The sequence below is a fragment of the Nylanderia fulva genome, unplaced genomic scaffold (assembly GCF_048542155.1).
Source record: "Nylanderia fulva isolate GAGA-0341 unplaced genomic scaffold, ASM4854215v1 Scaffold44, whole genome shotgun sequence".
NCBI lineage: Eukaryota > Metazoa > Arthropoda > Insecta > Hymenoptera > Formicidae > Nylanderia > Nylanderia fulva.
In genome coordinates, this window is record NW_028190521.1 from 28,826 (window position 1) to 43,604 (window position 14,779).

The 14,779-nt window shown below is 35.1% G+C and overlaps 1 protein-coding gene across 1 annotated transcript in view; it reads right to left on the minus strand.

The window, feature by feature from the left end:
- Positions 1–2,660: 2,660 nt before the first annotated feature.
- Positions 2,661–14,779, minus strand: part of LOC114941305 (uncharacterized) — a 30,608-nt gene continuing 18,489 nt past the window's right edge. The window contains exons 11-14 of the mRNA XM_085486479.1: positions 8,342–8,398; positions 7,679–8,146; positions 5,384–5,725; positions 2,661–2,792 (exon numbers count right to left, since the gene is read on the minus strand). Coding sequence (XP_085342605.1) covers positions 2,736–2,792; positions 5,384–5,725; positions 7,679–8,146; positions 8,342–8,398 — 924 coding nt within the window. The 3' untranslated portion in view covers positions 2,661–2,735. The remainder of the gene's footprint in view (positions 2,793–5,383; positions 5,726–7,678; positions 8,147–8,341; positions 8,399–14,779) is intronic.

The window sequence follows — 14,779 nt, forward strand, 5'->3', positions numbered from 1 at the left end:
GATTTTTATGATTAACTATAAGTAGAATTTTTATCAGAATGAGAAAATAATTATACATTCGGTATAACGCTAAGGCATCTGGTCAAAATGAATCAGATGTCGCATAATTTATACATCATATAAAAATTATATGTGCAGACGTCGCAGACATGCAATTTCTTATTTAATTATGTACTTAATAACATGTTTTCGAAAATATAAATGTTTTTACAAATATATCAAAGCTGATTTTTGTTACTTATGCGTGATTTGTATGACGACGTTTTAATATGCAATTTGGTTTTGAAAGACACCTTTAAAACACTCGTGGATACAGATTTTTTCTTAGATCTTTTCACAATTTGTTCCAGATTTCTTCGTGTTTATCTGTTTATGTTATATTATGTAGTCTTCGATTTTTGATAAGTTTTGTTCAATACACATTCATGTTATTAGATGATCGTAATAATTACAAACTGTCTTGAAAAACAAATTGTAAAAAAATCAAATGTTAATTAAAATAATACTGCAAATCGCAGCAAATAGAACAACTTTGCAACGTGCAAAATTAACATATTCATCGAGCATTAAGCTGTGAGCTATATAAAGTGAGGCTCTATATACGCTATATACTCAAGTTAAAAGATTATGTTAAAAAGTGGAGAAAAAATTGTGCTGCCACGGATTTTACTTTTTATTTTTTATCAAAGCAAATTAAGATTTAAAATTTGTTTAGTCATTTTACGTAACGTTTTTCTAAGTTTAAATAAAAAAAACTAGCAAATTTTTTTGTTATATTCTTCTATTTGTAAAAAGTTCACAAGTTACAAAAAAATTCAGACTCTATAACTTAAGAGGAAAAATCAAAATTAAAATTTTAGAAAATGATTTTGCAGGGAAGACTTTAAGCTTTAACGCAAAAAAATAAAAAATTTTTTTCAAATCTTGTCGTGCATGAGACACGTCTATAAGATAAGAAGAAAATTTTCCATTTTGTTAAGTTTGTTCTCTGTCGTTTTTTGTATGTAAAAAATACCAGAATTGAAGAAAATGAAAAACAGCTATAAACTATCGAAAGTAGAGATTTCAAGTTTTAAAACTCTTTCCTAGAATTTAAATTCTAATTTTTATAAACAAAGTTATATCTATTTAAAGTTTGCTTATTTTTTGACCATTTTTATCCCTTAATTATTTTGAGGAGTTTATTTATTTATTACATTAATATTTTAGGACATTATTTGTTGCATTTTTTAATTTAAATAAAATATTTGACAATTAATGTTTACACAAAATGTTGCATCAAAACGTTATTTAATGAATAATTGTCTCTTTTTAAAGAATTGTTTATAACAGACTGCATAGAATTTTAAATATAAATATACACCTTTTGTACTTCCCCGTAATAAAGATTACAAATATAAATATTTTCTTATTTTAAAATGCGCTGTAATACTAACTGTATACTAAAACTGTAATACTAAAAATAATAAACAATGATAAGAATATTAGATCGGCTCTTTAATATAAAACACGATATACACCTTCTTCTTCTCGGCCATAGAGCCAAATGCGATGTTATTGCGAAATTAAGTAAGAAAATTGAAGAATCTGGGAATTTTGTATTCTGTGGTTGGGATCTCAAAAACTCTCCTTTCTTTACAGAGGAAGTTAAAAGAGAAACAAGGAGAGTTTTTGAGATCCCAACCACAGGATACAAAATTCCCAGATTCCTCAATTTTCTTACTTAATTTTACAATAATATCGCGTTTGGCTCTATAGCCGAGAAGAAGGTGTATATCGTGTAAAAATAATAACATCTAAGGAAAATATGTAATTAATACGTATTAGTTTGATGTTAAATACATGTAAAATATACATAAATTTTAAATATAAACAAAACTGAAATATCATAAAGCGTATATATTCTATTTGTTATAAAAAAAAACAATTTAAACCACATATTCATTTACAAATTATTAGAAAGATAATTATTTGTATTATTATTATATTAATATTATATAATTAATTAATATATTAGATAAATATTATTGATGGTATTATAAAAAGAAGAAGAAAGATTAAAGGCATTGTCACATTATATCGTAGTTAGCTATACTAATCGTTATACAGGGTGGCCCCGAACGTTCCGGCCAGACTTTGAGATCTTATAGGAAAATTAATTCTGAACAAAAAAAATTCCTATAAACATGAGTCGAAAAATGCTTCCTTAAGAAGTTATCGCTCATAAATCTCTGATGAAGGAAGAGCAGAAGGTGAAAAGAAAATGAAATAAAGAGAAAATAAAACTTAATACATTTTTTGAGAAAAATAAAAATCTTTTTCTTTTATGAAAATAAAATAATTTGTTTTAAATTAAAATAGCTCGCATTTAACAATAAGTGACAAAAGCACTTTTTGTACGTTTGAAACTGGTTATATCAAAACCTATGGAACGTACAATAATCATTTTGATCTCATTTGAAAGATAATTTAATTTTCTACAACTTTTGTTTTGGTACTTTTTGTTAAAAGACGCACATTTTCCATGATATTTGAAAAAATGTGTAAAATAATCAAGATTTCAAAGCCATCTACGCCTGTAGATGGGTCGACAAATGACGATAAAATTAATATCTGTCGAAAATCTAAAAAATCGTTCAGTCAAAAAGCGATTATGTAAAACATTATTAAAAGCATCACTGACAATTAAAGATTCGGAAGTATGTTGGCTCTGCATAGTTGTGTGTAGTTGTGCTTTAGTCCAGATCTGCCATTTGAAGATATGCAGACTTTTTAGGAGGCTGGGCGGGGAACTAAAACATAAAAAATTTTTATGCATTGCATTAAAAGAATCAGAAAAAGAGAAAAAATGTGTGTTTGTGTGTGTGTATAATATGAGCAAATATGTCATTTAGTATAAATATACTTGTGAAGCTACAATCTCGAGCTTAGATTTATTCGCTGAATCACTTTTCAATTATATACAATGATCGTATTATACAGGGTGTCCTGGAAGTCACCAGATCTTCGCTTAAGAATAGATTCCTGGGATTATTTAGAGACAACTATTCGACAGCAAAAATGTCGAAGATCATCATTTTTTGCATGTTCCTAACATTTACCACCATATATCTCTGCAACTAACAATAAGCCTTAAATTAAAATTCTATTAAAATAAACTCTACTTTAAATTAATTGAAAATTGTGGTTTTGTTAATATTTTGTTTTCATTAAAGCTTAGTTTGCGACAAATCCTTTATTTTCAATTGCGTGTAACTTAAAAATTATTGGTTTCTCGACATTTTTGCTGAGGAAAAATGTCTCCAAATGATCCCAGGAAACTATCTTTAAGCGTTGATCCGGTCTTTACTCGGGAAACCGTGTATATGTAACTTTATAAAGCTTGATCAGACATAACTGGAAAGAACACGTTGGAGTCTTAGAACACAGGAATCCTCGTGCGCCTTTTTGTAAATATTAGTTAGGGCGTTTTCAGTACAGAAAAGTTGAAAAGCAAAAAGAAAAGAGAAAGATTAAAAATAAAAATAATAATGAGCAAAAAAAAACAAAAGAATATATTTGATAAAAGCGATGTAAAATGAAAAGTGTTTACAAACAACTATACATATTTCCAAAATAAAACAAAAATCATCACTTGACTTGCGATACGGAGCGGCAGTTATAGAAAAATATATGCAAGAATATTCCTGTCTATTAAAAGATTAAACAAGTGTATAAAAATAATAAAATAAAACTTACAATACAAATATCATTATTAATTAATACAAGATATGTAAATAAAGTAATGAGACTTTTTCGAGATGAACTTTTATTTATAATTTAACTGTAATTTATTAACTCTGTCTCCTTCAAAATACATAGTTTCTTTAAGGAGCCACGCAGCGCCTGAGACGTTGTTTCCAGTTTTCATAGTAGTGCCGGAACTCAGAAACTCGAATGACCTTCAGCTAATCGCTTACAGTCGCTTTTACGTTTTCGGTCATAGTGATGTCCTTTGAGATGACCGAAAACGTAAAAGCGGCTGCAACTGACCAGTTGAAGGCCATTCGGGTATCTGAGTTCCAGCGCTGCTATAAAGACTGGAAACAACGTCTCAGGCGCTGCGTGGCTTCCTAAGGGAACTATTTTGAAGGAAACAGAATTAAATTATAGTTTAATTATAAATAAAAGTTCATCTCAAAAAAGTCTCATTACTTTATTTACAGACCTCATATGACAATATTGAGTTACGAATCTATGAAAAACATGCTTATGTCATTTTAGAATAAAAAATTAGTTGTAATTAAAAAATAATCTATTTGTCGGTTTGCATGATTGTGACATTTAATTTGAGATTTTTTTCTGCCGAATTACTTATAATACATATAAACATAATTTAAATATAATTATCTATAAATATAATTTATTTATAACTTGCCATTTGATCGTACACTGTTTCTTATATCTGTGTATTAAACAAAAACATTCTATATATTGTGTACTATTATTACATTATAACCTATCTAATCACATAGAAATCACGTTACATTATTTGTGAAATAAATGATATCAAATAATAATAAATACATTATAAAACAAGCTAATGTGGGAATACTACAATTTCCGTGACGCACATTGCAGATTTGACCATGAATTTTTATTAAATGGATCGTTTGGAACAAAAGTTCAAGAGTGATCAAAATTGCTATCGTTCATAGTTTCGAAGATATCGATGCTTTTTTTCCCCATATTCGAAAAGCGAAATATATAAGTCGCATAAGTAAATTTTTGAAAAAAGTATAGTAACATATACACACGCACAAGCTTACGCATAAAGTTCCTCTAGTAAGAGTTAAGACAAGCCGCCATTAATAACCAAATGGTATCGATACATACATTATATACTAATGTCATTACATAACTACATGTCTAAAATAACTTTGTCTTTTTCTTTTGTTTATTTTTGTCTCTTCCTTACTCACTTCTTGGCTACAAATTGCGGAACTAATCAGAAATCGACCCCTGTTGTCTTAACTCTTACTCGAAAAACTCTACTCACGCAGAGATAACATTAAATTCCACTAAATATGTTTTCTCTTAAATATATATACTATAGTAACGATAATAAAAGATTGATATCTCTAAAACTATGAACAATAGCAACTTTGACCACACTTGAACTTTTGTTCCAAATGATACAATCAGCAAGAATTCAAAGCCAAATCCGGGTGCCACGGAAATCTTAGTCCTCTCGTTATTAAAAAACATTATTTATACAATATTTTTTAGTCAATATTATATTGGCAAAATATTATTGTTCCATGTAGTAACATTGCTCCAAGTATAAATAATAATAAAAATAATTACGATCAATTTATACCTGTACATTTTTGATAATACGCACCAAGTGCAGAATCGTGTCGTCGTCTTCTATTTTGTCTCTTAAAGATATGATATTTTCGAGACAAATCATAAAATTTGGTCTATTCTCCGCTTCATTCCAACAAGTTGTCATCAAATTGTATAATTCCTCTGGACAATGAGAGGGTTTCGACAATATGTTTCCCGCACAAACATGTTCCATTATTTTGCCATCATCTATGATTTCAGGATAAGGCCGTTTGCCCAATGACGTAATTTCCCACATTAATACACCAAATGCCCAAACATCGCTTTTTGAAGTATATATTCCATCTTCTAAAGCTTCCGGTGCCATCCAACGAACAGGTATAGGTTTCCCTTTATCCTAAAACATAAGTTTAAAATAATTAACGCTTATATCAAAAGAAAAGGTAATTATACATAGAAAGCCACCTCTAATTTCGATGACATATGTTGTCAAGATCACTGTCCTCAGTAAGTATTAAAAAGTTTCAAGCGTCGCTCATTATCTATAAAAAAGTTATTAATAAAAAGAATCACTAAATAAAACTAATATTTGTGACATATATATTTAAATGTATTATATGTTTGGACGCGTAATAAAGTAAACGCGTAGGTCAAGGAGTTAGGGCCTCCACCGGGCAAGGAAAGGGCTCCATCGCTCCCCCTGATCCCCCGCCCACTCAAAAACTAACTCAATCCAACCTATGTTTAAAATTCACTCTTTGGACAATGGTTGGATTGGATTAGTTTTTGAGTGGAGTGAGGGTGCAGGGAAAGGGGTTCCGGGGTGAAGAGAGGCCTCAGTCTCGTGGCATGAGAAAGAGGAAGAGCGAGACGGAGAAGGACAATGTCGATTTTCGAGTTGACCGTCCTCCTCCCTTCCGTTAGCGAGGTCTCCTTCCCGGAGGGAATCTCGTGGAGACTCCTCGGACTGATGGCCGAATCCCAACCCCTTCGGGGGAGGAGGAAGCTTTAGTTCGAGGGCTGGAAAACTGCAGGTGATAGTGACAAGGGCCACTTGATCTATTGCACGCGGTCCCCAAAAAGGACGGAAGAAGTGAATGTGGCCCCACTTCTCTCGCTCAAGGGGTGTCAGTAATTGACATCTACTGGAGGAGAATGCGCACTAGCGCACAGGCGGGGAGGGTCTCCCCGTTGTATGCGAAAAGCGATCCCGGGGGCTTCCAATTACGCACTAAGGTGGCCACCGTTAGTGGGTCGGGAAGTATGTGGACCTTCAGCCCTTTTCCATTCCCACATAACCCGAAACCTCCTCCAAGGTGGAGGGTATGTGTTTAGCACATTTCCTGACGTATAAAAAGGAGGGGAGAAGTTCCGCCCGGCGGAGCCCGTGGCTCCTTTTTGACCCATCCGTTATTTATTTGGTATAATATGATTTTGTTAAATTTTTTATATAAATTTTACTGTGGAATGAAGGATGTTCTGGTTTCTAATTGAATTTCTGAGACAATTCTTTTTGTTTAAATGTTAAGTCTATAATTTGTCTAATTGATTAAGGACAAGTTCTGTACTACAAATGCTTTCTTTACACCTTTTACAAGAGTGGTGCGACCGTGGTAGACTTTAACTTTATTTTATTAAGCAATGCACACGCTGTGCAGCAAACGCAAAAACTTTCGATTCAATAAATGCTAAATTAGATATTCCTTTGAGGTACTTATCCCTTGCCCTCTCTCTCTTGTTCTCTGCTCGCTCGCTCTTGGTCGACCACGCTACCGCACGCCAGGAAGGTTCCCGAGAGAAAGAGACCAAGGGATCTACGCACTCTGCGACATCTCCCACCAATCCTTCTTCGATGCGCCATCTCATCGATTACCATATGATTTACTAGACCCGCGAAATCTGATTCAGCAATTTAGAACGTGCAGAATTATTTCTTTTAACAGATTTCAAATTAAAATTTATTTAATATATATTTTTATTTTATTTTACTATTTACTTATATCTTCATCTATATATAGGATACATACTAGCCATTGTTTTAAAAAAAGCATCTAAGCGTACATCAAAATCAAATGTCCGAGCGACGCTTAAAATCTTTTAATACTCAGGACAGTGACCTTGACAACATATGTCAAGGTCATTGGAATCGGAGATGGCTCCCCATATCTGCATAATTACCATACAAAAACAGTTTTACATTTTATTTTTAATCATTTATACCTATATTTTTGTATACATTTTAATTATCTGAATGATATATGTATAATATACCTCACATAATATTATATAATATTACTACAAATCAAAAATTTTAAAAATCATTTTTTTTAAATAATTGTATTGCACTTACCATGCAGTAATAGTCGTTCATGTAAATATCACTTGCTAGTCCAAAGTCACCGATTTTTACAATACGGTTTTCACGATTTTTCGCGGATATCAAACAATTACGACACGCGAGATCTCTATGTATAAAGTGTCGTTCTTCTAAATAGCGACAACCTCGAGCAACATCTTCGGACATGTCTAGCAAATCTTGTAAACGCAAAGCGTGTGGATCTTCCGGTTGCAACTTTCGACTCTGTCTTAAATAATTCAGTAAGTCTCCAACTTCCATTAATTCCAATATGAGCCATGGTAAATCCTTGTCAAAGCAGATATCTAATATTCTTAGCACATGTTTGTGATCAAATTGTCTCATAAGCTTAGCCTCTTTCAAGAATTCCTCTTTCTCTTGTGAAGAAGCATCTTCTCGTAGCATTTTAATAGCGACAGGTGTTTCCGAGCCTTCTAAATTTTTTACAATTCCTTGATAAACCTGTGATATTTCATAATTAACATAAATCTATAAAATACATGTTAAAAATATTTATATATAGTATTTAATTTTGTATAAAAAATTTAAAAATTTGCATCATTTTTATTAAAAATATACCTTATCTCAACATTTCATGATAAAAAAATTAAAGAAAATCTTCGAGGAAATATTTAAAAAAGATGAATTTAGATTTACCTTTCCAAAATTACCACTGCCTAGATGTCTTCCTAAGAAAATATCTTTGACGGTGATCTGTGCAAATTCATCATTTTTTAGTAGTTTTGGGTCGTGCATGGAATATGTAGTTGAGTAAAAATATACTTATAAAACTATAATATTTTGTGCTTAGATTTGTTGACTGAATTACTTTTCAACGATATATGTGTTAGAGTAAAAAATAAATTACAAAATATTAATATTAAGTTTGAAATACTACGAGGGACGTCACCGTGCAATCATCTTCTATTTTTTCTTTATATGTATGCACATGCGCGTAGCGCACTTTAGTTTGTTCTGTTTTACAGACGCACAGAGTCGAGCACATTTTCTTTGTGTTAATAAGTTATAGAATGTTCTTTTATTCCTAATAATAAAGAGGCTGTCCTGTTTACTTAATAGTGCTTTTATTATTTATCTGCGGATCTGAACACGTAGCTCAAGTATCTTAGAAAGATGAAACGTGTTTCGATAAGAATAAAATAACTGTAATAAGTTGTGGGCCCAGTGTAATATTCATCTTTGTTGTAAAGTGTAGTTTAAAACTACGGAAAGATGGATCTAGCGAAGCACATAAAATCATTAACGGGAACTGAATTGGCATATGTGGAAACATAAAATCAGAAATCTGCTCGACTACCATAAAAATGCACTGGACGTGATCGACAATAAATTGATGAAACCGGAACCCTTAAGAGCAAATACTACGGTAGTTCAAATCAAACAACATAAAAAAAAATGTAAGTCATTGATCACAAGTTTAGTCACAGATGTAATGTATCAGAAAATCATGGATCAAAGACGGCACATGATGCATGGGAGGCGTTAAAACAACAATTTAAAGCGCAATTAATAACGTCCAAAGACCAGTTATTCAAGATATGTACAGACTTTTTGCATTCAATTGGACTTTAGGAGACGATGTTTCTACACATTCTGGAAAGTTAAGAAGCTTATGGAATTAATTAAACAACGAACTTGTAGCTAAAGACGAGAATGCATTACCAGGTTTGCTATTAATATGTAAAACGCTACACATTTTGCTTAGCAACTTTGAAACGTTTAAGTCTAGTTGGATGCTACTAAGGACGAAGAAGAAACATTTGACAAATTAACAATACAGCTATGTACACATATGTTTGAGAGAAATTTCAGAAAAATACAGACAGCAAGAAGTTTGTTTAATAAGCATTAGTAATAAAAGCAGATAACAAGAAAAATGCAAATTTAAATATGAAAATAAAAATTTAAGAAAAGATTACTGTAATTACTGCAAGAAAAAGAGACATTAAGTACAAAACTGCAAAAAATGGATAGCCGATGAAAGACCAGCCAAGAATAAAGTAACAACTAATGCTTAGAGCGCTTAATACCAATGTAGCTCTTACTTCTGTTTGCGATGAGATATGTGCAAATGAATTAAATTTAATGGATTGATGGATCGATAACAGGGCAACCAAACATGTAACAAACTGCTTAGATTTGTTCGTTGAGTTCAAGAAGTTTGAAAGTTTATGCAATATAAAAGCTGATGGAAAAGAAACTCTCAGGGCTCTTGAAAAAGGAGCCATTTGAATTTTGTCAATGGTTCACAATAAAAGTCAAATTTTAACATTGAAAAACGTGTGGTATATTCCAGAAAGGACCCCGCAGAAAGTACATGGAAATCCGATCTCGGTCAATTTGGCTGAAACTTTGCCAATTGTTAGTACTTGATACGTAGATTAAAAATGTCCAAAGGCATAGGCCTTGAAAATTATATTTTCTGAGCTACAGACACTTAAAGTTAGAGATTTTGCACATACGTAACAGAGTAGTAAGGGCGTGTATGGGTGGGTGCGTGCGTGTGTGTGTGGGTGAAGAATTAGGTTTTCCAGGTCTATGCCTTTGGACATTTTTAATCTACGTATCAAGGACTAACAATTGGCAAATCAGTCAAATTGACCGAGACCGGATTTCCATGTACTTTCTGCGGGTCCTTTCCAAAAATTTATTTTCTGTTTTAGCAGCACAAGATAATAATCAAAATAGTGATATTCAAGTCTATAGTTACAAGGTGCTGGCTTAAAGTTAATATCAAAACAGTGCTATATGGAGATCGTGAAGTATGCGGAACTCTGTACAAGGCAGCCATCAAACCAATTGTTCCAAAAAGACAGAAATAAATGCTGCAGATACAAACAGTTCAACTTTACAGTTGTATCATGAAAGAATGGAACATCAAGATAAGCGACATGTCAAAATGGTGCTTGAGAATGAATTAGGCATTAAAGTTTAATTGAGCAAAGAATTATGTGAACCATGTATTTTTGGAAAAGCAACCCGTTCGGCACCAGAAAGAAAACAACCAAGCCTGGAGAACTGATATCAACTGATGTAAGTGGACCTTTCGATAATCTTTTTAAGAAGAAGCGTTATTTAGTTGTGTTTAAAGATAGCTACACAAAATCTCGCTATGGCTTTTTTGTAAGAGAGAAGTCAGAAGTCAAAAACGTACTGAAGAAGATGATTGCACATGCGAAGATTCAAGGACATTCGATCAAGGAATTATTGAGCGACAATGGTGAAGAATTCAACAATGAAGAAGTTAGGATAATCTTACATAAAAACGGGATCACACAGAGTTTGACAACGCCATTTACACCTAAACAGAATGGTGGTAGTGAACGAGAAAATGGCACAATAATCGAGATGGAAAGAACCTTCAAATATTCAAACACAGATATTAAATTTCCTGAAGCAATTGAGGCTGAGTTAGTAAATTCAGCAGTGTATATTCTAAACAGAATTGGCAAGTCATCTGAAGAAAGCTTTAGTTCGTTTGAACTCTGGATGAGCAAAAAACCAAGAATAAAACATTTACGCATAATCGGATCGGATCTATCTGCATCAGCGTTTGCGTTCGCTCGTCCGGCCTTATGTATGATTTCATAATCGTATTCTTCTAATTTTAATCTCCAGCGAATCAACCTTGAGCCGGGGTCATTCACGTTAAATAGCCATACCAATGGTTTATGATCCGTAATGATTTTGAATTTGGTCCCGTACACGTATGGTCTAAAATGTTTTACGGCCCATACAATTGCTAATAATTCTTTTTCCGTTGTGCTGTAATTCTGCTCCGCGCGAGATAGCACTCTGCTTGCGTAAGCAACAGGGCGGTCATTGCCTATGGGCCCCTGTGAGAGCACGGCTCCGATTGCATAATCGGACGCGTCTGTAGTTACATTAAATTCCTTATTAAAATCTGGATATTGTAATATTGGTACCGTTATTAACTTATCTTTTAAAATATCGAACGCAATTTGTTGCTCGCTGTTCCATCCGAAGGTTTCGCCCTTTTTTGTCAATCTAGTCAGGGGTTTTGCAATCTTTGAGAAATCCTGAATGAACTTCCTATAATAACCGGCGAGTCCTATAAATGCCTGTACATCTTTAACTTTTTGCGGCGTCGGAAAATTTTTTACCGCCTCCAATTTTGATGGGTCCGGTAATATACCGTTTTCCGAGATTATGTGTCCTAAGTATATAACTTCTTTTCGTAAAAATTCACATTTATCTGGCTGCAATTTCATGTTGTGCGTCCGTAATCTCTGTAGCACTTCCCTGAGCCTTTTATTGTGGTCCTCTAAGCTTGACCCATATATGACAATGTCGTCGAGATATACGAGACATTTGAGCCCTTGAATCCCAGTCAGTACTGAATTCATTAGTCGTTGGAAGGTCGCGGGTGCATTCTTTAGTCCAAATGGCATTCTGTTGAACTCATAATGTCCAAAAGGAGTTGAGAAAGCCGTTTTCTTTTTATCGTATTCAGCCATCGGTATCTGGTGGTAACCTGATGCTAAATCGAGCGTTGTACAGTATTTCGCGTTTCCCAGCTGGTCCAAAATGTCTGTGATGTTTGGTAGCGGACACGAGTCACCTACTGTAAGGTCATTCACCTTTCTAAAATCTACGACTACCCTTAGTCTTGGGTTTCCGGATGCGTCAGCTTTTTTCGGCACTACTAACAGGGGAGCGTTCCATTGGCTAACGCTTGACCTGATAATGCCAGCATCTAGCATCTCTTTAACTTGTTTATTTACCTCCGCCTTATGCTTCTCCGGCAGGCGGTACGGTCGTACGTTGACCGGTGCTGAATCGGCGCGCGTGGTTATTTCATGTTCCACGGTCGCGGTGCAGCTCAGTGGTTCTCCATTCAAGAGAAATAAATCGCAATAGTCTTCGCATATCCTGTGTATAGCCTGTCGTTCTTCTACGTTTAGATGGTCCGTCCGTAATGATTGTCATACTTCCCGATTTCTTTTGCTCGAATACTTCGGAATTTCTTTTCGTATGAGGGTTATTTCATGCTTCATTTCCCCCTCTATTTCGTCTATAGTTATTAGCGGCGTTCTTAACTCGACAACTTTGTCGGTTGTATTTATGACACTGACTGGACACACATAGTCTTCTGGCTGCACGAGGCATCGTCCTATATACACACCGGGTGCAGTTTGTTCGGCTCTTACGATTCCTGCGCTATTTTTATTTGTAGCAGCCCGGATAATTGTTTCGCTGCGCGGCTGTAACCGGATCCTTTCGTATGGTTGCAAATTTAACACGGCATCTCCTATGGTGAGTTCCCGTTTTTTGAAATTACAGTTAACTCCCTGTTTCCGCAAAAAATCTATCCCGAGAATTCCTTCGTACTCCATGGGAAAATCGTCTTTGACGACGTATGTTGTGTGTTTTATTTTCCGGCCTCCTATATCAATCGTCGCCGGCGTCTTTCCTATTGTTCGCGCTTTGTGTCCCGTAATGCCAATGAGCGTTATTTTTCCTTTATAAATTAATGCGTCATCTTTTAGATGTTTCAGTTTTATTAACGAAATAGTTGCCCCTGAATCGAATAGCATTTTAACTGCGCCATTCTTAGCTTCACGCATCGGCAGTGTAATTAAATCTAAACCCGCGCTCTCTTGTAGTGTGGGTCGTAGGTGTGATACGCGATACTCGACGGCGCGTGCCGGGGTCTCTCCTTCCGAGTCTCCCTCGTTGCTGTCGCGTTCGTAACTGCTACTGCTTTGCTCGGAATCCGTATCACCCTTTTTCGTTTTTGGCTTCCTTCGGCTCTTGGTTAGATTAACATTACGCTTTTTTTTTCCCTCATTTGTTCTGTCGCGATTTGATATTGTTTTTGGCCGTCCGTTTATCGTCCAGCATTCTTCACGGCTGTGTCCACGTTTTTTGCAGTGGTTGCAAAACTTTTCTGCTGTGATTACGCGATCTGACTTCTCGGGTTTCGGAAGCGCGTATTTACTGTTACGGCATTCTCGCTCGTAGTGCCCCGATTTTCCGCATTTATAACATTGTACGGCATTTTTTGTTGATCGCGACGGCGCTCCCTCGTAACGGTTTCGATTTGTGTAATTACTAGATCGCGTTGTTGTTGTGCCCTTTACTTTTTCTTCGGCGGTTGCGGCCGTTATTGCCTCCTGCAGTGTTTGGTAATTTCGCGAACGAATAAGAAGTTGTATCTCGTCGCGTAGTCCTATTTGGAAATTTTGCAAGGCTTGTTTTTGTATAGTACTTAGTATGATCCGCTTTGCAATGGGGGAGTGATCTTCTCCCTCCGTCATGGATTCATATAACTCCATAGCTAAAGTATCGACGCGCGTTCCGAAAGCTTGCGCGCCTTCGTTTGCCTTTTGTTTTAAGGAATTGAACTCTATCTGCAAATACGTAGTACTTCGCCTACTCTGGTATGTACATTCCAATTGTCGCTTGAGTTTGTCGTATGTCTGTATGTCTCGCGTTTGAAAATCTAACATTGCTTTGCCTTTGAGTTTCGTGCATAGGATAGCTCCCACCAATCCTCTTTCGTTAGCAGGGTGTATGTTTGTCATGGCGTACGTACATGTGCTTAGGAATTCTTGTAATTTATGTTGGGCCGTCCCGTCAAATTCCGGAATCATTTGCCGTGCTTCTTTTAACGATAAAAAAGGCTCCTGCGGCCCTTGTCGATGTCTAGCGTCACCCTCTGTTCGTCCGTACACAACGTTATATTTTTTGTCGTCATTGTCGGGGTCTCGCGTTTCTCTCTCGCGGGTGTGTGTGTCCCGGCGGTTTTGACCTCGTTCGTCCGCGTATGTGCTAATATCACGAATTTGTTCGCGTAATATGTCTATTTCCGTGAGCATTTCCCTACGTAGTTCTCGCATGCCTCTCATTATCTCACGTAGCATAGGATTATCTATTCCGGCCTCCCTATAATTAGGAGTTTCGCGCACCTCGATTTCGTCAATGCGTCTATCTATGTATCGTCTGGTATCGCGGGGGTTAGTTGTTCCTATTTCGCTATTAGGGGGTGGTGCATGTACGTCGGCTTCCACCAGTCGAGTGTTGTCGCGAGCTATTGTACCGTGTAGACGG